The following is a 25,129-nucleotide window of genomic DNA, read 5'->3' as shown; positions in this document are numbered from 1 at the left end:
AGACACTGACACAGGAAAGAGGGTGACGTGGGAGCAAGAAAGAGGCGGGAAGCAGTGGCACAGAAGCAGAGACAAGGGAGACACGGACTCTCACAGGGACACACAGATCACATCTGCTTGTGAGGTGCCCTTGCATCCTTGTGAAATTCATTAAAACCAAAAATAATTAAAACACATCACTGCCACCCAAGCCTGAAACCAGGGGACCAGTCCACAACCCACCCGTGGATCCAAAATCTGGATGTGGTTGACTCCACCCCTGCCCGCCACTAGCAGGGTGGGGCATAAGCCAGGAAAACCCACCTGTGCCCATCCAACAGCTGCCCAGAATCCCTCTCTAGGGCAAGAGCTGCTGCCCACTCTGCATCTTCACGAGGGCATGGACACTCCCTCTCTGCCCCCTGGCCGCAGAGCCGGGCACATGACTGACAGGGCCCTTCCTCGTGTCACTGGGCAGAATGGCTGGCCCAGCATTGGTTATCAACTTGGCGGGGGCCATCAGAATCCTCTTCTGGGACTGGCATCCAGAGAGAGAGAGAGAAGGTAACTCTTACCCATGAGGCCATTAATCTGGAAGGGGTGCCTCTGGGGTTCTCAGCCCCTGCCTTGCCTCCAACCTTCCCCAGGAGCATGGCTGAGAACAATGTCGAGGGGAAGCAGGGAAGAAAATGCAGGGAGGAGACAGAGCCCTGGGTCCACCATGGGAGCTTTGGAATGGGACGCTGCACAGGCTCCATGCTCGGGCATCCCAGGGATGCATGCCAACACCCTCCCTCTGGGGCTGTACCCAGGCAGGGTCGGGTTGCTCCCCTCACCACTGAAAGGGGCCTGAGAAGGGCTCCCCATCACCATCTTCATGCACAGAGCAGCCCCTGCTGAGCCTCCTGCCCTTGATTGTGCCAGGAACCACCCAGCTGTGGCAGGACGAGGTGAGGGTGGGGGCAGGCTGTGACTACAGGGATCTCCAGACCTAGGTAGGTGTCAGTGATTGAGGCGAGAGTGGGGTTCCACCTGGGCAGTGAAATGGGCCCTGTTACTGAGATACAAAACGGAGGCAAGGGAGGCTCCTACAACTGCCCGAGGGAATTAATCCAAAGCCAGTGGGGGAGTAACTGGCGAGTGGTGCTAGAGGGAATAAGCTGTGCAAATGGGTCCCAAGGCAACTCTCCGCTGCCAGAGGGCTCTGCCCAGAGCTTCCCAGGAAGCAAGAGAGGAGGGCCAGGGCAGCTTGGTGGGGGGCAGGCCTTCATAGGAGGCAGCAGCTACAAGAACTTCCTCATGGGGTGGCGAGAGCGCTTGCCAGAGCACGCGCACCCCGTACGGTAACCTCACATCCCATGTTGCAGCATTGGCACTGCTGTGCTGTTAAATTTCTTCTCTTGCCCTAAATCTTCAAAAGTCTGCTATACCACAGTGTGTGTGTGTGTGTGTGTGTGTGTGTGTGTGTGTGTGTGTGTGTGTTGGGAAAAGGAGGAAGGCAAAGCAGAGAGAATGTATAAGGAGAGGTAACTGGGATTAAAAACCAGCAGGAGTGGGATTAAAGTCAAAAGTGACCATAATATGAGGCCCTGGGAATGTGCAAAAATTTGAAAGAAAGCTCATTCTACCCGAATTTTAAAGGGCAGGATAACTTCTGGTGGCATCCCAGTTGGAGATAAATTTGGGACTAAGAGCTCTTCTCGGATCCAACCCCAACAACACCTGGCATGGGCCCCCTTGTGTATACAGAGATAACGTGTGAGCTGCTTCTGGTGCCTTCTGGAAATGGTGTGGCTGCCCCCGATGACATCAGGGACAGGAGCTACAGTCACGGCTGGATAAGAGGCAGGGGGCGGGGAGGGTAAGGTGGGTCGGGGCCATAAGGGTAGGTTCCCTAGGCACAGGCAATAGGACCAAGTCCATACTCAGCCAACTCCTGGGTCAGGCCTAGGAGGAAGGCATCCTGCAGAGTTCCCTCATCCCCGCTTATCACAGATGTCAAGGAAGAAGGTCACTAGAGCCTAGGATTCAGCAGACATGCAAAGACATCCGGGAGAGTCACCCTTGCCCCTGCAAGCTTGCTGGGTCACGCATTCATTTAGTTAGGGAAAGAAAGGTGAAGGGCAAAGAGGCGGTCAGCTCAGTGTCCCCAAAGAAAAGCCACAGGGGTTGGGTGACTACAGATGCACCTGTGGTAGCAAGGCCTTCGGAGAAAGAGCAGCCTTCTGGCCAGTCCGTCCCAGTGGTGTGGGGCAGACAGGATGAGCTACTCCCCTCACAGTGAGGCCAGACACAGAAAACCCCGTGATCACTCTTGGGCTCCCACGAAATGCCGAGTGGGAGCTAGTGCTACCCTGATGCTATGGACCTCGGCCCACCACACAGGTGGGAACCTTAGAATGAGATCCGTAAGCCATCAAGGCAGGAAGGGCCATGGTAATGGACAGAGGCTCCTGGCAGTCCCACCTGTCCCACCTGCATGATTTGGATTAATTGTGGTTGGTTCAGCTATTGCTCATTCACGTCATAGCCCAAGGTTATGGGTGGGGTGGTGCTGGGCTCCACACATCAGTCAGGGGCCCCGGCTTCCACTGGAGATGCCTGCTCAACATGTGGGCCCCGATGTCACAACAGGACAGGGAAAGACAAGGGGCTGGCCTGGAAGGGTGTCTACCACTTAAGCACCCATTCCTAGGGCTGTCCCTGGATGCAGGACTCCTGCCTACCCAGGAAGAAAAAAATAAATGGCACAGGGACCAACTAACATTGTCACAAGAATCTTGGAACTTCCCCAACTAGCAGGAAGTAAGTCCTACCCTCTGTAATTTCCATACATTATTTCACTCAGAAAATTTAAGGCAAGTAGCATCATTCTTTCCCTTTACACATGGAGAAACTGGGACTTGGTCACTGGCCAAGTTTAATTCAACAGCAAAAAGCGGGCAGAACCAGGCACCAGCCCCGGCCCTGCCTGCATCTCAAGTGCAGCCTCCTGGCCTCCCCTCAGAAGGGGCATTTCAACTGCTCACTAAGCAGCAGCAAGCCACAGGCCACCTCCCAGGGCCCAGCAGCTCCCCACGCACACGTGTGAGAGATTGGATAGCAAGTCACAGGGCACAGTGGCTGCTGCTGAGCTGCACAAGGAGGCTTTTCCTCACTAAGAACGTGTGATGAGCTGCTCTGCCAATAACTGCCCGCTCCCCCCTCACCCCCACCAGTCTGAGTTCCATCAGAAAGGAAGTTCCAGTTACAGGGCCACAGCGAGTCACATCTGCCTCTAGATACGCATCTAACACAACTGCCTGCTACTTTATTAGCAAAAAGTGGGCGCAAGACACTTCATTTAAAAGAGAGAGACCAAATCCCAGCCTCGTTTTCTACCAGGGCTCAGAGCACCATGAAAGAGGAGGAGGATCATATGCATTAAGGGGGGAAAACACACACACACACATACACACAAACCTTTAAAGAAGCAAAGAAATGCACCTGCCAGGTGGTGGGGAAACAGCCTTCAAACTGTTCCAGGAGCCCCATGATTCTGCAGGGCTGAGTCATCTGTTTTGTTTTTTTGTATTATTTTAGGAAGGCTTTCTATTGCCTAAGTGGGGAATAAGTTTGAAACACACTTGTATAATACAACCCTCTCATCTGATAAATGAAGAGGTTGAGGTCCAGAGAAATGGTCATCCATATCTAATTAGGAGCAGAATGGAGGCTACCTCCCCTCTAAGCTAGACGCCCCCCTGAGCACTGGCTCTGCTTTCCCTGGATCAGGGAGGCAGCACATCCTGGACGGGGACATGCAGGTGAGTTTATAAACAGCAAAATGTGGCCTGACCGGCATGGCTCAGTCAGTGGTTGAGCATCCACCTATGAACCAGGAGGTCATGGTTCGATTCCCGGTCAGGGCACATGCCCAGGTTGCGGGCTCGTGGGATGTGAAGGAGGCAGCCAATCAATGAGTCTCTCTCATCACTGATGTTCCTATCTCTCTCTCTCTCACTCTCTCTCTCTCTCTTCCTCTCTGAAATCAACAAAAATGTTCTTTAAAAAATAAACAGCACAACGTGAACATAATGAACCCCATTGTTTACATTTGAATCCACTGTGCCCACCTCCCAGTTGCTGACTTTTTTTTTTTTTTTTGGCATCTGCCTCCTGCTTATTGCTCTAGCTTTTATGCATAAATGTGTTGCCATGATTTCTTCAGGAGGATCCTATCCAAACAATGGGTGGTACTTGTTTTGGAAATGCAAAATGCTTTTACTCTGCTCCCTCTCCCCATCCCCAGTTGGTGAAGTGACCTCAGCTGAAGAGGTGGTGTGTTGGGGGAGTCTGGGCATAAGGACAGACCCAGGCCAGCTGGGCTGACTCGGACAGTTCACCTGGACATCTGCCTCATACATCAGGTGCTCCAGGGGCCAGAGCCCCAGACCAGCCCCTACCCAGATATTCTGCCCTCCCGTTCCCTCACATATGGCTGGTGTCCTACACTCCCATAGTTTCTGGGCTTCACGGCCACAGCCAAGGCCATCCCAACCCCTTTCCTTCCCATAAACACACACTGTCTGCCCTCCCATGTTATTCTGGAATTTGTAGATTCTACATCAATTAATAATGGTTAGGAAGAGATACTTTATCTTTTCAAAAAAGCAATACCTGACAAAAAAAGGATAATTTTCCAGATTTCGGGCTGTACTGAAATTGGAGTGCTGAGCCCGGTATTAGTGGGAGAGGGAAAAAGTATCTTCTCATCTCCTTTGAAGTAGGTTAGAAAGTTTTCTAGCCTGGAGAGCTGGCTAATGACTTCTCTTGATCCAACTTGTATTAATTAGTATAAAGCTAGCTGCTGTAACAAACCCCAAGGCATAGTAGCTTAACAGAAGAATAGTTTATGATTGTTTAAATAACAGACCCGCTTCACAGGCAATTTTTCTCCACAAAGAGATTCAGGAACGCAAGATTGGTATTTTGACTCTGTCACCTTCTAGAGCTGTCTACGTCATCCAACCAAAGACGGCGAGGAGCATGTGGACAATGACTCCCTACTTTTTTACCACTTTGGCTCTGAAAAGACCTGCCGGACTTCCGCTCACCTTCCTTTAAGGAACAAATCACATGGTCTTACTGAGAACAAGGCCGGCCGGGAAATGTAGTCCCTGGTTAGGCAGCTGCCTCTGAATCATAACTCCGCATGGTGGAAGGGGAGGCTCATGTGTTTGGTAGACGTGGAGCAGCTTGACTGGCCTGGGCGTCAGCAGGAGCATCACATTCCCAGTCCTGCACGCTCCTTTTTCCGGGTCTCCGTGGGTAGTGAGAAGACAGAAGGCAGGAGGCCCAGAACCACTAGTCAGCATAAACCAGAGTCAAATGCCAATTTTCCAGACAGAGACTGGGCCTCAGAGAAGCTGAATCCCTTCTTCATGGCCACATACCTAGCTCTACCTTGTTCCTCCCACACCCCACGCCCCACCTGGCCAGAAGCCCACAGGATTACAGGTGAACACGAGAGCATCAGGGGCACAGACACCTCCCATGGGAGGAGCTCTGGGTCAGGGTTTCTCGACCTCACTCAGCCCAGTGAATGGCCTTTGGTGCTGGATAATCCTCTTGATGGAGCCTGTCCTGTGCATCGGAGAGAGGTCAGCAGCGTCTTTGGCCTCCACTCGCTAGGATGCTGGTACTTCCTTCCCAGCTGTGACCACGCAAAAGGCCTCCAGGCATTACCAAACGTCCCCTTTGGGACAAGATCACCCTCAGTTAAGGACCGGGGTGGGGGAGGCAGAGGCTGTCACATTTCAGAGTGAACTGGGCTCCAGTCGGGGACAGAGGCAGTGACCCGGAGCATCCTTCCGAATCTGGGGCCCACGGTTTCACGGAGCCTGACTGCGCCTGAAACTTAGGTCCTCAGAAGCAATAGTCTGTGTGTATCTGCTACAGAATAGAACATTATGGAAAATTCGCATTAGGAGAGCCAGCAAGTAGTATCAATCACAGGACCTCGGGCAGTTAAGACCCTAAGGAGGCTGGGTAACTAGGTCTCAGCATCCCCCCCAGGTCCAGGGAACACGCGAGGATGAAATGGAATCCGTGTGGAACATCCAGGGCAGTGTCTGGCGTGCAATAAATGGCCCACAGTGTTAGCTAACTCCAGCCCTCACAGCTCATTCCATACCCCAGATAATTCTTCCATTTGAACACAGGAGGGTAATGTTCCAAGCGAATGAGAATTTAATGCAATTTGCTGTTTGATTTAATTTCCAAATGCGTTAAAAGTGTGAATGCAACACATCAGCTTGCCGCTGATGAAGAAGTCAAAATAATTCAAGGAAACCAATACTCGTCAGGTTTTATTTATCCACATGTACGCTTTTTCAAAAATAAGCTGGTCTTTGTGCCCATATAGAATACAAGATACATATGTATCTCCTGGTTCTCCCTCCACCAACACACACATACATATTCTAGTTAAGTTTCCCACGTTCCTCCCATCTGTCCTTTGTCTCTTCCCATGAAAAGCTAACGGTGACATCATCCAGGAGTCAGGAGTCAGGGGCTAAGACTGGCAGCTGCAAATGCAGGGCTGAGAGATCGGTGCAGACCAGCATCAACACGTGGGCAGCACCTTGTTCACAGAGGATGGACCTACCCATGGCCCCTGTCCCGAGTCTAGAGCTGCACTGTTGCTCCATTTTATAATGAGGGGGCCATGAAATGATGCTCCCAATTCACATAGCTAAGATGGGGAATAAATCAGGGTTTGAACCCAAGACCTCCGAGTTGCAATCTATGTGTGCCTGTGAAAGGCAGCCGTGGTTAAAAAACAATTGATGTCACCCATGAATAAAAATCATGACTGATGAAAGAGAAAAAACCAGATCCCGATCATCAGGATATTTTTCTACAGAGAATGAAGCTTGCAGAGCAGATGAAGACGCTGAGGTTTCCCTGAAATAGTATCTGCCAGGAAAGCCAAGGTCAGGCATAGAGTGGGAGGAGGAGGTGGGTTAAGTCTGACATGAAAAGGTGTTAAATGTCTAGATGTGAGAGGGAGCAGGTTTACTCCAGTGGGCAGGACTCAGGGGGAACAGGGAGGGCTCACCCCGAGGCCAGCCTTCCCTGACAGGCATTAAAGAAAGCCTAGCGGTTTTCAATCCTCCACCAGCATGGCAACGTGGCAGACTGGATAAGAGCACGGGGGGAAGGGGGGGCAGTCAATTGAGACCCCAACGTTGCAACCAGAGCAGGGACACAGGGAATAACAAATAAGGCCAGAGGAGGGACACAGGGAATTACAAAGCTTCCAGCTTCCATAACTAGGACAAAAATAATGAAGAAAAAATACATGAAGGAAACGACAGAGAGGCACCCATAAAGGAGATGCAACATGTTTAAAGGTAGGAGTTCAAGAAACAATGAGAAGCTTAGAGACAGGAAGACATGAGGAGGAGTCGAAGATGCTACTGCCTCCGTGAAGTAGGGACGTGAGACCTCTCCATTGGATATAGCAAATGTTTAAGTCCCTTTGATAAGCCAACTACCACCCCAGGTGTTGTGGGCCCAACAGTGTCTTCCTGTAAGCGTTCAGGGAATACACAGACCTAAATGACAACGGCAGGCAGTGGTAAGAGCGAGGAAGAAAACCACAGCACAGCACCCTGGTTACAAGAGTAGGGATGGGAGCTGTTTCAGCTAAAGGTGGCCAGGGGAGACTCTCTGAGAAGCTAATGTCTGAGCAGAGATTACAGTGAACAAAACAAATGAGCTGCATTATTACCTAAAAAAAAAAAACATTTCAGGCAAAGAGAGAACATCAAGTACAAAGGTCCTGAGGTCAGAACTATCTCAATGTGGTTTGAGGAAGAAGAAATTGGCCAGTGTAGCTAGAGAAGAGAATGAAAGGACAGATATAGGGTGGGGGGACCAGGAATCAGACAGAGAGGGGCCAGATCTAGAGACCAAATTAGGAAAGCTGGACTTCATTCTGAGTGTGATAGGTTTTGAGCAAGGAAATACCATGATTTCACTTGTTTTCAAATTATCACTCAGGCTGCTGCATGGAGAACAGACTCAGGGGTAAGAGTAGAGCAGGGCAGAATCCGGCATAGTCTTTCAATTGAAAAGGGCAGTGATGGGGTGGGATCCTGTGCAGTGATTAGCAAACTGTCCTGGCCAGGGAACCAAATCCAGCCCTCTGCCCATTTCTGTAAATAAAGTTTTATTGGCACACAGCCACACTCATTCATTTATACATTTTCTATGGCTGCTTGTGCTACAACCACAGAGTTGAGTACTTGGAACACAAAGCTGAAAATACTGTACAGGACTCTCACGCCCTGTATAGGAGAGGTTTGCCAACCCCTGGACATAGAGGTGGTGAAGTGGTAGGGTTCTGGACAAACTAGGAAGCGGATTTACAGGGCAGACGCCAGATTCCAGCCCCGGCTCTTTGTGTGTGCGTGTAGATAAGCAAACGAGAATTGATGGACTATACTTAGACCGTGAAACAAGGAAGGGCATAGAAGAAGCAATAGGAGAGCCTAGGCAGGGCTGCTTTGGCTCACTGACAAGTCCGAGAAAAGGGGGGCTTGGAGACAGGTTCAGGGGGTTAGTCCAGGATGAGCTGCCACTGCCCATTGCTCCCCTGGTTGCAAGTCTCATGGGGACTTAGAGGTTAGGGGATACATGCCTAGGGGGAGGGATGTGCCGGTGGGGAAGGGAATGGCACGGGTGTGCTCCCTGGAGGGAGAGCGCCCAGCCCAGGCTCTTTTCCCCAAGCCTGCTCTCAGCCTGCTGAGCGATACAGCCCCCCTCTCCTGCCCCCCCCCCCCCCCGCCCCAGAGTTCTGTCCTCTGAGAGCTGGCAGAGAACAGGGATGGGTGGATGCTCCAAGTCCAGTTCTGAAGGCAGCCTTTACAGGGCTTCAGGGCTGTCCAGGGCGGCTGCTGGCTCTGCCTCTTCTCTAAGCACACGTTCCCCACGGCTGCTCCCACTGATCAGGCGGTGGCCAGCAGCCCGTCCCCTCAAAGGCTGCAGCTGCCACAGGATCCCTGGAGCAGGAGCTGCTGTATCCCGCTTCCGCCTCCCAGGCCTCAGTGCAGCCAACTTCCCTGTCATGTCTGAGCCTCGATGGCCTGGGCTTTCTCCGGAGCCCCGGGAGCTCCCCTCTGTGCCCTGTGGAACGAGCCAGCAGTGCCAGGAAGTTACTGCCCCAGTGAACAGTGGAGGTGAGCATACAAATACCCCGCCTCCCTCACGCCTCCGGAGTCCGCACAACATCGAACGTGCCCCCAGCACTGAGCTCTAGATGCCCTCCGTGGTCACTTGCTTGAAAATGCCTCTTTAAGGACTTCCCTGCTCCCTGTCTCACCTGTCAATCCCCCAAATAAACCTCTTTCACTAGAGTCCCTGCCAAGTCGGCTTCTGGAGGTCCCAATCCCGTATGCCTCTGACCTTCACTCCTCTTCCAAACACAGGCAACGCCTTTCGCCAAGGCCACCTGCCTGAGAGTGACTTTCCACTGGGCACAGGCAGGACCAGCGGAGAGAAGAGATGGATGCAGAGGTCCAGCTCAAGAGAGTGTGTGCACTACTGTCGTGGACCATCAGAGCCCTCTGACTTCCACAGAATAAAGATCCAACTCTACTCTTCAAATGCCCCCTGCCTACATTCCCAGCCTCGAACATTGCCACCCACTCATGTCTCACAACTGTGACCCAGGCTGTCCAGCGTGGATGGGGCCGCGCTTAGAAGCCTTCCGACCCTCCCCAACTGTATCAGTTATTCCACCCTCTGTTTTTCCTCAGCTCACACCCAATTACAGGGCCTCCCATGTTGGATTTTGTAATAAATGTGGTATAAGAAAGAGCAGGATCTGAGGCACAAGCAGGTCTGGGTTTAAATCCTAGCTCTGCCCCATACCAGCTCTGTGATGTTGGGAAAGTTACCTAACCTCTCTGAGTCACCACTCTTTCATTTGCACAAGGGAGATACTAACAGCACGTATATCAAAGCGTGGTTGGTGGGATTAGTAAGAGAGTGTAGCAGGTGCCAGACACAAACCAGATGGCCATGCGTTATAGGTTTGTACCAATCTTTCCAGTACACGATGAGCTTATCACACTACCCGACACATAGCTGGGCTCAATAAACTATTACACAAATGAAGACAGAGACAAGTCAGCTACTCCAGCCATGAAATCCCTAAACCTGAGGCTGGAAACTCAAATGCCTAAAGCAGTGGTAGGCAAACTCATTAGTCAACAGAGCCAAATATCAACAGTACAACGATTGAAATTTCTTTTGAGAGCCAAATTTTTTAAACTTAAACTTCTTCTAACGCCACTTCTTCAAAATAGACTCGCCCAGGCCGTGATATTTTGTGGAAGAGCCACACTCAAGGGGTCAAAGAGCCGCATGTGACTCGAAAGCCGCAGTTTGCCGACCATGGGCCTAAAGCAATTAGACTAGTAGTTATGTGAGCAAAACAGGCCAAGTCTGGGCAGTGAGCGAGTGTAGAACACACGCCCCAGAATGGAGCGGCCACTCTTATCCACCGGTGCAGGCTCAAAGTGGCCAAACCTGAGACTATTTCAAGAGGGATTTAAATACTGGAACTATATTTTTTAAATTTTTAATTTTTTTAAATTAAAAGCAAGACAGTGCAACATAAATAAAGCCTTTCTGAAACTGATTTTGACCAATATGCTGCATTTGATGACATCAATCCCATTTCAGAGGAGGAGAGGAGAAAGAGACCTGAAGAGAACTACCATATTTTCCGGCTTATAAGACGACTTTTTAACCCAGGAAAATCTTCTATACGCCCAGTCGTCTTATACGCCAGAAAATACGGTAAATTTAAATCTCTACAGTACAGCTCATCATTCCTTTAAGCAGGACAAGGAAACATGAACAACCTACTCAGGTACCACCCCTTATTATGGCAGTAAAATATGATTATGGACAGTGACAGCTGTAACTGCATGCGTGTCCACTTGGTGCCAGGATCTATACATATAATGTCTTCCTCTCATAAGGACCCAATTAAATATAATCACCCCCATTGAACAGATGAGGAAATTGAGGCCCCGAGTGAATACATGATCTCAGGCCAGGACTGAGACTGGAAGTGTGGTTACATCCAAATCCCTACGCATGAAACTACCCAGCTGCCCGGGCAGGAAGTCGCATCATTACTTAAATCAGAACATCTGACTCAGCAGCAGTATTAGATTTCTTCTGAGTGCTAATCTGCATACTGATAACAGGGCTCTGGGCCCATGGACGGTTGTTAAATGGAGCTGGGAGCCAGATTTAAAAATCACTACCCATGACACATTGTTTTTATATTAAGGAATTTTCATCAGGACCATGTCTGCATCACTTTGATCGAAGAGAACTACATCCTTGGGATAACTTAAGATGCCTTGAAATCAAAGAGAGTTGGAGACCCAGGAATGAGAAGAAAATCAGCACATTCGTGAACACTGGTCTGAAACAGGTAGGTCAAGGGGCTGGATTGTCAATTGAGCGAAACCTCAATTACAGAGCAATCTAATATATACCCAGATACGTTATCACAACTCAATAAACAGCCCTTCAGAATTAAGTAATTCCAATTTGCTTTCATTTCGATCTGTGTGTCGCGCTGAGCATTTGATATCCCCTGCACTCAAATTAGGTGGCGTCTTCTGAAGCACAGATGCTCACAGTCCCAGGATAGCTGTGAGCAAGGCAGCCCAAAGCATGCCTGTGTGTGAAGTGACAGAGACACAGGCTGGGCCTCACGGCTTGGCCCAGGGCAAGAACCCACTGTGAACGCCATCAGAGTGGCCGCCAGATCCTGCCACCCCCTGGCACAATGACTTCCCAACCCTGAGTTCTGAATGAATGATGCCAGGTGGAGTGGGGACCACATAGTCAGAGGCAGAGCTCAGGTAGAAAAAGCCACTTTCCCTTTGTCCCAGATTTCTGGCTTAGCAATGGTGGAGAAGGGAGTAGGCTAGGGCGCCCAACCGAGTGTGGACTCCATGACCCAAATGTTCCCAAACACACATTGGGCCCACTTTATATTTTCTCCCTCCCTTTTAAATGCTCAGCACACGAGTGTGTGAGGAGAGAGCTCTGGTCCCCACTTTGCAGAGGCAGCCTTAAATGACTGCGTCAAGGCCACATGAATAGCAATCAGCACCTGGGTCAGGTGTCCAGCTTCTACCTTCCCACCAGCTGCATATAAAAAGGAAGAAAACACACCGGGGCGGGGGGGAGGGATGAGCACTAAAAAAGTGATAGCCCATAAAGGATTCCATCAAGGTGTAATCAAAAGGGACCCGGTTACAGGGAGCACCTACCTGTCATCGCCATTGGAAGCAGACTGGGAAGGAGGCCACCCAGCACCTCTCTTAAAGCAGAGCAGAGGGGGCTGCAGGTGAGGGGTTCAGAGCGGCAGTGGCTGCTAGATCTGGTTCACAAACGTGGCCAGCACACGGCTCCCTGCACGCTGAACTCTGGCCCCGCCTGCACAGCCAGCCGAGGATCGATCACTGTCCCCTCAACCCCGGCCACCCCTCCAAATAAAGGCAACGATGATTCACCACGGGACTCACATCCTGTCCCCAAAGTTCTCTGCATTTGGCCTTCCGGACCTCCTCCCCCACAACTGGGTTCCATCCATCTGATGTGAAAGTGCAGAAAGCTACACTAGCTCTCTCAGTCATTCACCTCCCTCTCGGGACCAACTCTGTGCCTGGCACGTGGCAAGTGCGGAGAGCGTGAGACCACACAGTCCGCCGTCCCGCGGGCTTCTATTCCAGTGTGGAGGCCACCGCACAAAAGGCATAATGAGCTCCAGAGGGGACAGCTCAGGAAATTACATATTCATTGAGTGCCTGAAAGGCCTGCAAAGGCCACTTGTCACACAAATCAATCTACTGGCACCAAAAAACCCAAAGATAGAAGCCTAATGCAATCAAAATGATGGTTTCTTTTCTATGGTAATGGCACTCGATATAAACGATTTTAAAGATGTTTTTTTTCCCCCTCTTGGTTGTTTTGCTCATGACTACCTAATTTGTTGATCTTCAGCCTAAGTGTTCACGGCATTACGGCGATGAAATGAATTCCTGCTGAGGCCAATAATCCATTCACTCATCCATCATTCAACAAATGTTTTAAGGGTGAGCCTGATGTAACAAAGGATTGTGCAGGTCCACACAGGCAAACACGCGATTTCATATGGATATGGTTCTGGTGCTCAGCACTTGGGCCAGGCTCTCCTCTCCGCTAAGCTCCGGGGACTTACTGTGAACCATGAACCTCCTTTCACAGAGCTTACATCCTGAAGGATGAGACAGGAAATTACCAGGAAACAAAGGAAAATCATAATTTTGAAGTGTGATGTTGCTATGTAGAAAAAAAGACAGGGTGATGTAAGAATGCAATCACCAGAATGGGGGGGCCAGGGAAGCGGGGAGTCAGCCATGTGAATGAATACACACAGAGTGAGGACAGCCCAGGAGAGAGAATCCCAGACTGCAAACCCCAGCCTGGCCCAGGCCAGGCCACCAGTTCCATGGGGCCAGCAAATAGAGGGCAAGGGTTTCATACCAGCCAAGGAAACGCACTCAGGAGCCTTCTGGGGGCGAGGGGGTGATCATGTTTTTACCTTCAAACACACCAGGTACCATTCTACAGCTAACACGAGAAGAACAGCTTCATTATTTCACCACTAAATTATGCTATATTAAAATTTTAATCGGTGAACATAACGCTGGGAAATGAGTACATTCATATGCTGCTGTTGCCAGTGTTACCTGTCAAACCGTTTTTTGCAGAAGCAATATTGCATACAAAGAAAATCCATAACAATGCTCATATTCTTTGGCCCACCAACTCTGCCCCCAGGGAATTTATCCCAGGGAATAATCCTGCTCAATAGAATAAAAATGTTCTCTTCTGAGGAACACAGTTGAGGAGTTAATTGCTGCACGCACAGAGGAAAGATGCAAAAACAAAAACACCTGGAATTACCTAAAGGCGTACAAACAGATTTGAAAATACTAGGTGAAATAGTATACAGCCACTAAGCGTTATAACCAAGATTACACAGCCTTCCAAGAATAAGCGGGATATCCAGCTCCTTGAAAAGCAGAAAGGGAAGCAATGTGCATATTGCAATAGAGGTGTATCAATGCTACTACAAGGTGAACAAGAAAACTGAAAAGAATTAAATCAAGGCCAGTGGGACGAGGGATTACTTATTTCAAAAGTCCTTCCAAAATACTGTCATTTATATCATGTTTTCAATATTAAAAAAAAAAAATCCCTCAGAAACGATTATATTCTCTGAACGCTTCAACAAAATGCCACCAAGACACAAGGATGTGGATTCTTCTAACTTTAAGTACAACATGAAGCCGAATTCGGAGATGTCTTCTACGTTATATATGCCCAGTCTTTAAAATACAGATCCTACATGTAAGACCTAACTCTGAATAACAATGCAATATTGCATGGCTTTCCAACAGTGTCTCTCTTTTGGGAGGGGGAGGTGGGATTGGAAGTTGTGTCTATTGCTCCTGAATGAGAGGAGGAGAAGCAGCAGATGAGCAAAGGCCCCTTTATCCCTCCTTTGCAAGGGTTTTAGCTAAGAAACCTACACCCACCAGGTGGAGGGAGGCAGGGCTGCTGGCACTCACCTTTCACGATCAGCTCAGCATAGTTGGACACGCCAGAGCCACCGTCCGAGCGGATCACGCAGCGGTATTTGCTCACGCTCCGCTGGGCAGTGTCCGCCACGCTGACCGTGGCCGAGAAGCGCCTGTGGTTGACCACGCGGGTGACCATGAGGGCTGTGTCCCTGCCGTTCCATTGCTGCAGGACAGAGGAAGGGAGAGGAGAAATCATTATCATCACGTGCTCCCAGGTGACCTGGAGCCTGAAGGCTCCACCCATCCCACGCCCTGGAAGGCTGTGGGGGAGGGGGCAGGCGTGGCTTTCCATAATAAGGGGTTTCCATGGCTGGCTGATTCAGGAATATACACTGTTGCTGAGCTGATTCAAGAGGGCAGATGCGAGAGGGCACAGGCCGCTTCTAAACACCTGGCTCCTTGCTCAGCTTGCACTTGGGGGTTGGCACTTAGACACTTAACCTTCCTCCCATTTTCTTTCACCTCTTAAGCAGGATCCACACAGTTCCTCCGAAGACAGACACCGATTAGTCAAAACCCAACCCATGAAGTGATCAAAAACAGCCTGGCCCCCAGTCTCACACTGGAGTCCTGGTGCCCCGAACACAGGCTCTGAGTCCCACCCACCAAGGACCAACCTGTCCCCAGGGTGGAGTATGGATGGGGGCTTTTCAGCACCCCGCCCCCCCTCCATGGCATATGCTCTTTCCTCTGCCTGGGATCTCCTGTGTCCGTAGTGATACTCCCTCTCCCTTAACACCCAGTCCGGCTCATCGCGTTCTCGGGTAAGTTCCCCCGACTGTCACACCACCTTCTGGGAGCTAGTCACTCTCTGTGTGTGGCACAAACTTCCCACTGCGTCCTGGCAGCTCCCGGAGAGCAGGGCTTTGTTCTTTTCATCGCCAGCACCGTGCCAGGAAACCTCTCGACTAGGCAGAGGTGACTGCACAAGCGTTTTTGTCTTGACCCTCCTGAATCTTAGGGGCGACATTCTGAGTTTGAATGAGATCCTTTTACAGCAGCAGGTTATAAAAGCTGGTAAGACACAGGCATGAAGATGCAGTTTGAGTATCTACGAAGCACCCTGAATCTCCTTTTTAATCCTCACAGACTTGCTCGAGTGTCTATTATTGCTGCTCTTAGAACTCGCGTGGTGGCGAGGTTAAACAAATATGTAGAGCAAATAAGTCCCTAACCCAGGGTTTCCAACTTCCAGCAGAGCATTCTTTTCACTGAGGCCTTCTCCTCACAGCCTGCCTTCATTTAAGTATTTTCCCCAAAAGTCAAATTGCATGTTTTAATTGTCTGGTTGATTTAGGAAAGCCTTGTGATTTATCAGTTTTCCCATGTCCCCAAGTCTTCATCATTTCCTGCACTGAGAAAACAGTTCCACCACATGCATGGCCCACGTTCATCCATGTCATCTTCCATCGCCCCCGTGGTGAGGTGTCAGGACTGGAACCCAGAGAGGGTAGAGCCACCTTGCAATGGGTGGGACCAGAGGATTGAGGTGGGACCCCAGGGAAGCAGTGAGCCGGAAGCCAAGGACTTGTTCCGGACTAGACAGGTTGATTGCAGGTGACAGTGACTGACTTTTTTGGCATTCTTGGGGCTTTATGCCTCAAACATGTACTGTTTTTATACTTGAAAATAATAAAATAACTGGTATTTGTGAAAAGCCCTGGCAGTATATGAGGTAGTCACAAGCCCCTCCCACACCAGAAACTGAGCAACAAAATGATTAAAAAACAACACCACCAGGAAATGGAAGGGGAAGGAAGCTCATTGGGGCTGAACCTGCCAACCACCTGCCTCGGGGCACAAGTAGAATCAGACAATGGAGAACCGCCCAGGCTCCCACCACACCTCCCTTCCCAAAATAGTGCAGAGGAAATGGAGGAAATTCTGGAAAATTGCAGGGATGTGCCCTGATTTGAGGAGGAGTTGGCCAAATGCCTGGGAAGAGATGGAGTCGCCAAAGAGCCCATTTTCCCCGCCGCTGGGCAAGGCCCTGCGGGGCCACCGTGGTGGATACAAAGGAGTGAGTGATGGGTGATGGGTGGGGGTCGTCTAACCTGACTTACTCTAACAGCATGGACACCGTTTTCTTTCTTTTGTAAGCTAATGGGGACTATGCACTATTACGAGCTGTCTTACATGCCTTCTCATTAATGCCTCGCCAAAGCCCTTGAGGTGGGCGCACACCGTCTGTGTACACGAGGAAGCCAAAGCTCAGAGAAGTGACCCTGCAGGCCCAAGTTTGCACAGCTGGGAAGCGGCCCAGCTGGGATCTGAATGCAGGGCCTGGGCTTCAGAGCCTGTCCTAAAACACCCCCTGTGTGGCTCTAATGTGGGGTCACTACTTCCCCATCACTCACCCCCTGGAGCCCCTCATTCCCAAATGTGGGAGAGTGTGAGCAACAGGTGTGTGGGTGTGACCAGGATCCACCGATTTTGCTATCAATTCCTTAGCTGAGGGCCAAAAAAAAACACAAAAAAGGACAATGACAAGGGCTGGAGGGAGGGATGCTGTGTAGAAGGTGGAAGGCAAATAAGCAAAAATGTCCCAACCAGACAGCTCAGGAGACACCCGACTTTTCCTCAGGCTTTTCCGTCCCAGGCTTTGAACAGCTAAGCAATTCAGAGGATAAAAAAGGAGAGAACAAGAGTGATATTGACACACGGGCTCTAAGAAACATGAGCTACGAGGTGAGTGGCAAAGGAAATGTACCAAAAAAAAAAAGAAAAGAAAAGAAACCTTGAGAAGCTAAGGGAAGAATTACAGGAAACAAACAACGCCAACTGCAGAGTTCCAAGGGCATTCGAAGTGGGTGGGCCGCAGGACCAACACCACAGAAAAACAGCCACCTGGGACCAGGCTTGAAAAACAGAACCCGGGAGCCAACACACAGAGATGAAAGGAACTGGAGAGACAGACAAACTGATGAAGAAAGCAGAGACCAGACAACTAACCACCACACGAGTAACCGGTGTCCTAAGGAAGGGAGCCAAGTGAAAGGAGCACAAGTCACATCCCAAGAAATATCGGTCACTTGCCGTTACTAAAATAAGACCCCAGTCTTCAGCCTGAAATGGTTATCCACTTGATAAAATTTATGAAAACCATAATAACTGAGGGACACGTTCATAAGAATATGGATTAGTGAGGATAATGAAGTATATAAAAACCCAGATTAAAAAAATAGTGTGCCAAAATAAATACATAAGCCAATGTGGTATAAAACTCCTCACCTGCAATTGTTTCCAAATCTAAGGCCTCCCCTCCTGGATGTGCAGGTCCCCCAGGGGTCACAGGGAGTCTCAGGAGACTACAGTTACAGATACTGTAAGAGGACAAGGGATGGAGCTAGGGGAAGACAGGACAGGAACTGACCGTCAAACACGCAATCGAATGTTCAATTTGTGCAAACGTGGGCAGGCAATGTATTTCGCCGAGCTTCAGTTTCCTCATATATGCAACGGGTTTGATCCTGGTGTCTACCTGACAGAGTAATTATGACGAATAAATGAGAAGGCGTGTGGAACACTCAGCACCTGAGGCATATTCTGGCATTAGTGGAGCTCTCCAGATTAACGTGAAGTAAGCCACGCAAAGTGGGGTAGGCAGGAAAATCCCCCCAAAGGTGTCCACATCCGAATCCCTGGAACCTGTGAATATGTCACCCTTCATGGCAGAAGGGACTGGGATTAAAGACCTTGAGGTTATCCAAGTGGGCCCGGTATTATCACCTGGGACCTTGTGTGTGAAAGAGGGAGTCAGAGGGGACAGAGACAGAAAAGAAGATGTGGTGACAGAAACAGGTCAGAGAGACAGGATTGATGGCTTGCAGACGGAGGAAGGAGCCAGGAGCCAAGGGATTCGGGCAGCTTCCAGAAGCTAGGGAAGGAACACAGCCCAGCCAACACCTTGCTTTTAGCCCAGTAAAACCCAGCTCTGACTTCTGTCCTCCATAACGGTAAGTTAATACATTTGTGTTGTTTTTAAGCCACTAGGTTTAATTGTTACATCAGCAATAAGAAACTAACGCAAAGAGCAAAGGGCTGGTTAAGTACAACACATTCATTTTTCACATGTAGTTTAAGTTATATTTTGATGTCTCCTCCAGTATTATTTACTTTTCTTCTTAATGATGTCATACCCAGACGGATCAGAGAGGATTAAGCGCGTCCCCCTGAACGATTCACATTTTTCTGTCTAGCTCCTGAACCACTGGCCTTTCTCCCATCGAAGGATAGGAAATTGCAGGTTGTCTTATAAAATCTCTAGAAAACAGGCCTTTTGGTAATCACACTTGTCATATTGGGAGCAGGCAGCAGCAGGACAGGGATGAGCAGGAGAGCCCAGAGCCACGAGAGGAAACAGCGCTGTGATGGACCATGGGCAAGGAGAAATGAAGGGCAAGTTCAGAGAGACGGGCCCAGACGGAAGGTCAAGGCAGATGAGCAGTAACTCAGGAATCCAGAAATAGAGATCAGGAGGCATTCTAGAAGATCAGCGATGGTGAGAGGCCCAGAGGCCAGCATGCTGTGGCAACCTGGAGACAGGATTTAAGTAGAGTGAATGTGTAAGGAGCACAGGTCCCAGCCACTGTCTCAGCCCCAGACAGAGAGAGGAACTGCAAGGGGAGAACGCAAGAGGAGGGGTTATTAAGCAGGAAAGAACTCAGAACCCCAGGCCCATAGGCAATGGAGCAGGTTTGTGTGGACACAGGAGGGGGAGAGCAGGGTCTACGCCGGGAGCTGAAATAGGACCACAGCCAAGAGACAAGGTGGTGGCAAACCTTGCCAAACAAGACATCAGTGCCATGTAAATGCACAGGAATGCGAATGCGGGGATGCTAGGACAGAAGGGAAGTCCGAGTCCTGGGAAAAGTCAGCGGGAAGCATGTCATGGGTGATGCAGAGGGAAGATTCCTTCTTAGGCCCGTGTCACCATTCTGGTTTGTTGGAAATTTTCTTCTGGCTCCTGGAATTTTTTTCAGACGTAAGTATATCTTTGCTCTGAAATTTCAAAGTCTTTCAGACCTAGGTCTGTTGTTCTAAATCGGAATCATCTTCTAGGCTCTCTGAGTCTAGGAACCAACGGAGCAAATGTCCCAGTGTCTCAGCTCAGGATCCCCGAAGCAGGGTCTGAGGCACAGTGACTTACTGAGGGCTCTCGAGAGATGGGGTGCAGGAGAGGGCAAGGCGAGGAGCTCAGCAAGGGTGTGGTCCAAACTGTAGTCCGGAGCGTGGAGCGAACCACAGGGCTGATCCCACCTTGAAGCCAGAAGCCAGCATTTGAACCCCATGGGAGTCAGGCATTGGCCCTGGCCTTCCAAGTCGGGGGAGAAAGAAAGTTTGCATTTGACCCAGGGCACTTCTCTGGGGGAAGTGGGAGCTGTGTGCCTTGAGCAGCCAACAGGCACAGTGCCCAGGGTTAGGGACACGAAATCATAAAGAATACTATCACACCTGGCCAGTGCAGCTCAGTGTTTGAGTGTGGACCTATGAAACAGGAGGTCATGGTTTGATTCCCAGTCAGGGCACATGCCCAGTTGCAGGCTCAATCCCATTGTGAGGCATACAATGATTCTCTCTCATTGATGTTTCTATCTCTCTCTCTCTCCCCTTCCTCTCTGAAATCAATAAAATATATTTTTTAAAAACTTAAAAGAAAAACCACTGGTAGCATCCCTCTTACCCAGCACCCCTCTCTCTGCCTCCCCCTACAGGACTTACAGGGATGTCCTAAAATCCAATGAGCCACTGCCTTATTGGCTGGTAGTCTGCTCTGAAATCGATGTCTTTAAAAACTGGGGCGGGGCTGACCTCCACAGAACACTGACATGGTAGGGGAGCTGAGCACCCCTGAAATAACCCGTGACTTCCTCTGAAAAGGCACCCTGTCTCCCACACATAGCATCCCATAACTGGGATTGATAAGTGTATTAACTTAATGAGATTTGTCTGAGCACTTAGTTAGTACAAGTCACATTTGCAAGGGCTCAGTCTGTGCTTGGCACTGCGTTAGCTGGCTCACATGACAGAATTCAGTTGATGCTTTTAAAATCCCGAGGCACGTGCTTTGCAAAGGGTGGTTCCTGGGCCAGCAGCATCCGCATCACCTGGGAACTTGTTAGAAATGGAAATTTTTAAGAGAATGCCTGGGCTGATATCCACTTGCAGATGTTGCTTATTAGGCTCAGTAGTCTGAGATTTGTTTTCCCCTTTCCTTATTCTATTATGAATCACACTGAAAATGTACTCATTATTTAACAAAACAGAAAATGAGAGAGTGTAGCGTGTGGAAAGTATAATTTGTGCCCAGAGGAATTTACAGGCTGGGTGAAGATTCCAACAAAACAGCATAAAGGGTACAACATAAAGTCGAGTATTGAAATACCAAACTTCCTGGAGGAAAACAAGGCTGGCATGGAAAGGGCAATGCTCTTAGGAAGATGTGGTCTCCAGGCTCCTGCCTTGGCACCCGGGGACGTGCTGACATGCCGATTCTCAGGCACTATTCTAATACAGGTTCTTCCTGGAAGCCTTCCATGATTTTTTAAAAAAGTAACCCCAGCCTGGTTTTCTCAGTGGTTAGACCACCAGCCTGTGGACTGAAGGGTCCTGTGTTCGATTCCAGTCAAGGGCACATACCTCAGTTGCAGGCTCGATCCCCAGCCCTGGTCAAGGCCAGTGCAGGAGGCAACCAATAGATGTGTCTCTCACATAGATGTCTCTCTCTCTCTCTCCCCCCTCCCTTCCACTCTGTCTAAAAATCAATGGGGAAAATATCCTCAGGTGAGGATTAAAAAAGAAAAAAAAGTAAAATAAGGCCCAGCATTTGCAGCTGAAAATTGTTCTGATTGCTCCAGAAATCTCCTGGCTAAATAATATTTAGGCAAAATTCCCACAATTTGTTCATAATGAATATTCTTTTCACTTCGAGTCATACTGTTTCAATGGCGTGACATTTAGGAACTTGCTAGAGCCTGGCACTTTGATTCTCTTAAGACCATATCGGTACCTCTTTGGCAGTCTCTAGAGAATTGCTTTTGATTATTCTTTATTAAAAGTTAAGAGAAATCTAAGTGGACATAAATCATTTCTGATTCGCTGTGCTGAAGCGCTCCCTAGGGCCCACTGCATGCTTGGCTGGCTGCTCACTGGGGGTTCGTTTCTGGGTTCACAGTTCCTGCGGAGTCAGGAGGGTCCTGGCCTCAGCCCCTGGGAGCCGAGCCATAGCCCTGAGCCAAGAGGACGAGCAGGTGGTGAAGGGCCTGCCCACCTGCCATCTCCCAAAGTGGCACACTCTCTCTTGGACTATTTCCAGTTCACCTCACAGAATTCTCTCAAAGGCCACGTCTCCCTGGAGCACTTCTCTAGTATGCATAATCCTCCGCGCTCTCCCTCCTCCCTCCTCAGCAGACCCTCTCCCCACTCCCTGGCCCCTGGTAGCCTGGTCACATTTGTAATGAAATGTTTAAGTCTGTGATTAGTTGCTTAAAGTCTTCCAGAAGGAAAACTCTGAGAGAAAGAAGCAGGTCAGCCTTGCCCAACACTCTCTCCAAGCTCCTGTGCACTGTGGCCACAGATGAGCTAGAACCAAAACCTGAAATGTGTAAACTGAGGATGGGCAGAGGGAAGACAGGGATGCAAAGGTCTGAGAAAGTGAAGGAGGGAAGAATGAGTGGAGAGGGGGGATTTCCAGGTCAGAATAGGTGAGGGTGCTCAGAGATGAGTTGCACAGAGTGAGGAGGGGGAGGCGTCCAGAGCAGATGAATTTGAGAGAATGCAACCTTCTAGAAACCCAAAGCCCCGGGGTTGTTCTAAAGGGGTTGTTTTTTCATCATGTGAAAAGAAGGAAAGACAAAGCATACGATGGTGGTGCCGTGGCTTTGTAAATACACCAAAACCATCGAACTGTAGACTTTCGGAACTAAAGGTTTGTACATTATATCTCAATAAAGACATTAATAAAAGGAAGCTAAAAATGGCGGTGGAGTAAGTGGATGCTGCACGGACATGCTCCCAGGTCCAAACTGGAATTATAGATAAAATACAGAAAAACTTACTGAATAATCAACGGAAGACTCACTGGAGAGAACCTGATAACCGAGGACCAAAAGTGGCACAGAGACTGGTAGGAAGGGTGGAAGCACGAAAGGGCTGGCCGGGCTCTTACAGACAGCAGCTGAAGTTCTGGAGAGATAGCACAGCTGTGGGGAGTTGCCACTGAGAACTCTGGGGTCTAATTTCTGAGCTGGGCCAGAGCCGAGAGCACCAGAACTAAGAAGGGTACCCACATTGTATCTGGCTGTGAAAAGCATTGGGGTAGCTGTCTGCCAGGGAGAGATGGCTGGAAATTCAGGCACCCTCTTAAAGGGGCAATGCATAAAACTCCCTGTGGAGCCACCCACCTTGTGCTCTGGCAGAGGGACAGCAGAGTGGACTGGAGCTGGGTGAGAAGAAGCCAGGATAAAGGACTCTGGGGTTAGAGCTCAGAAGGCAGACTCCAGGGTTTCCTGAGCTGAATCATTCCCTCAAGCTGTGGAGGTCATCTTTCTCACATAGACAACTGCTATTACAGGTGGCATTACCTGTGGCGATGATAGCTAACCCACCCTATTGGAAAACACCTTGCCCCTTATAAGACTGAGAACAACAATTAGCCTCTAGGCAGAAACAATTACCCCACCCTACTGAAAAAACCTTGTCACACCTGTGGATGGTTGCCTGAGGGCAGATCAAGAGGAAACCTATCAGTCTTCAGCCAGAGGCATCTCTGGAGGCTTTGATACTTTGCCTAACCTAATTAGTCAGAAATAGTGTTTGACACTGTCCTGTACTAGAGATTGAGAGATGTAGCAGATCTACCTAATGCACAGTCACAAACCCAAACAGGCAGCCAAAATAAGGAAACAAAGAAACAACCCACAAATGAAAGAACAAGAGAATTCTCCAGAAGAACAAATAAATGAAATGGAGATAAGAAATATATCTGATATAGAGTTCAGAATAATGATGGTAAGGATGCTCAACAGCATGAGAAAAGATATAGTAACTATGAAAAAAGAATAGTCGGAAATAAAGAATGACAGCACAAATAAAGAACACATTGGAAGGAATACACAGCAGATTAGGGAAAGCTGAGGATCGAATCAATAAATTAGAAGATAGGGTGGAAAAAATCACTCAGAGAACCCAAAAGAAAAAAAAAACAATGAAAAAACAGGAGGACAGCTTAAGGGAGCTATGGGACAATGTGAAATGTAACAATATTAGAATAGCAGGTGTGCCATAAGAGGCAGAAAGGGAGAGAGGGAGAGAGAACGTATTTGAAGAAATAATGGCAGAAAACTTCCCTAACCTGGTAAAGGAAAAAGTCAAGTACAGGAAGCACAGAGAACCCCAAGCAAGAAGAATCCAAACAGGCCCATGCCCAGACACATCATAATTAAAATGCCCAAAATTAAAGACAAAGAGAGAATATCAAAGGCAGCAAGAGAAAAGCAAAGTGTTACCTACAAAGGAGTTCCCATAAGGCTCACACCTGCTTTCTCATCAGAAACTCTATAGGCCAGAAGGGAATAGCATGAAGTACTCAAGGTTATGGAAAGCAAGGATCTGAGACCAAGATTACTATATCCAGCAAGGCTATCATTCAAAATAGACGGTCAAATAAAGAGCTTCCTGGACAAAAAAAAAAAAAAAAGGGCTAAAGGAGTACATTACCACCAACCCAACATTATAAGAAATGCTAAAGGGACTGCTGTAATGAGAAGAAGAAACAGAGAGAGAAACATAGACCTCTAGAATTAAAATGGCAATGAACAAGTACCTATCAATAATAACCTTAAATGTAAATGGATTAAATGCTCCAATTTAAAGATATAAGGTAGCTGAATGGATACAAAAACATGATGTAACTATATGCTGTCTACAAGAGACCCACCTCAGAACAAAAGACACACACAGGATGAGAGTGAAGGGATGAAAAAAAAATTCCATGCAAATGACAAAGAAAAAAAGATATTAATAAAAGATTGGACTTTCCTAAGACAGGGTCCCTCAGCCATGACACAGACCTACTGTATTCAGGCCCCACCTAGATCCACCCCTACATCATCCCTGCAGCACTTGGGGGACAAAAAAAAAACAAAACAAAACAAAACTATTGCAAACATGAAACTCACGCTGCTTGAGGTGGGTGAATAACAAAGTATTTTGTCTCTGACCCAGGAGACTCACATCTCCTGCCAACATCTATGAAACTCACAGCCTAACTCATAAGCCTGCAAATAAGGTAAATCTCAGGCCCCTTCATAGTTGTTGAGAGATGATGTCATTGAATCAAGAGGGCAGGAAGAGCCAGGCAGATTGGTTCAGTTGTCCTATGCACCAAGAGGTCACTGGTTCAATTCCTAGTCAGGATACATGCCTGGGTTCTAGGCTGG

General features: G+C 48.9%; 1 protein-coding gene across 2 annotated transcripts in view; it reads right to left on the bottom strand.

The window, feature by feature from the left end:
* PTPRT (protein tyrosine phosphatase receptor type T) overlaps positions 1-25,129 on the bottom strand; it is a 929,565-nt gene that overhangs the window by 546,209 nt on the left and 358,227 nt on the right. For both annotated transcript variants that reach the window (XM_054723794.1, XM_054723796.1), the window contains exon 6: positions 14,679-14,853. In XM_054723794.1, the coding sequence (XP_054579769.1) occupies positions 14,679-14,853 (175 nt within the window). The remainder of the gene's footprint in view (positions 1-14,678; positions 14,854-25,129) is intronic.

The sequence above is a fragment of the Eptesicus fuscus genome, chromosome 12 (assembly GCF_027574615.1).
Source record: "Eptesicus fuscus isolate TK198812 chromosome 12, DD_ASM_mEF_20220401, whole genome shotgun sequence".
NCBI lineage: Eukaryota > Metazoa > Chordata > Mammalia > Chiroptera > Vespertilionidae > Eptesicus > Eptesicus fuscus.
This window is presented reverse-complemented; position numbering and strand designations above follow the sequence as displayed.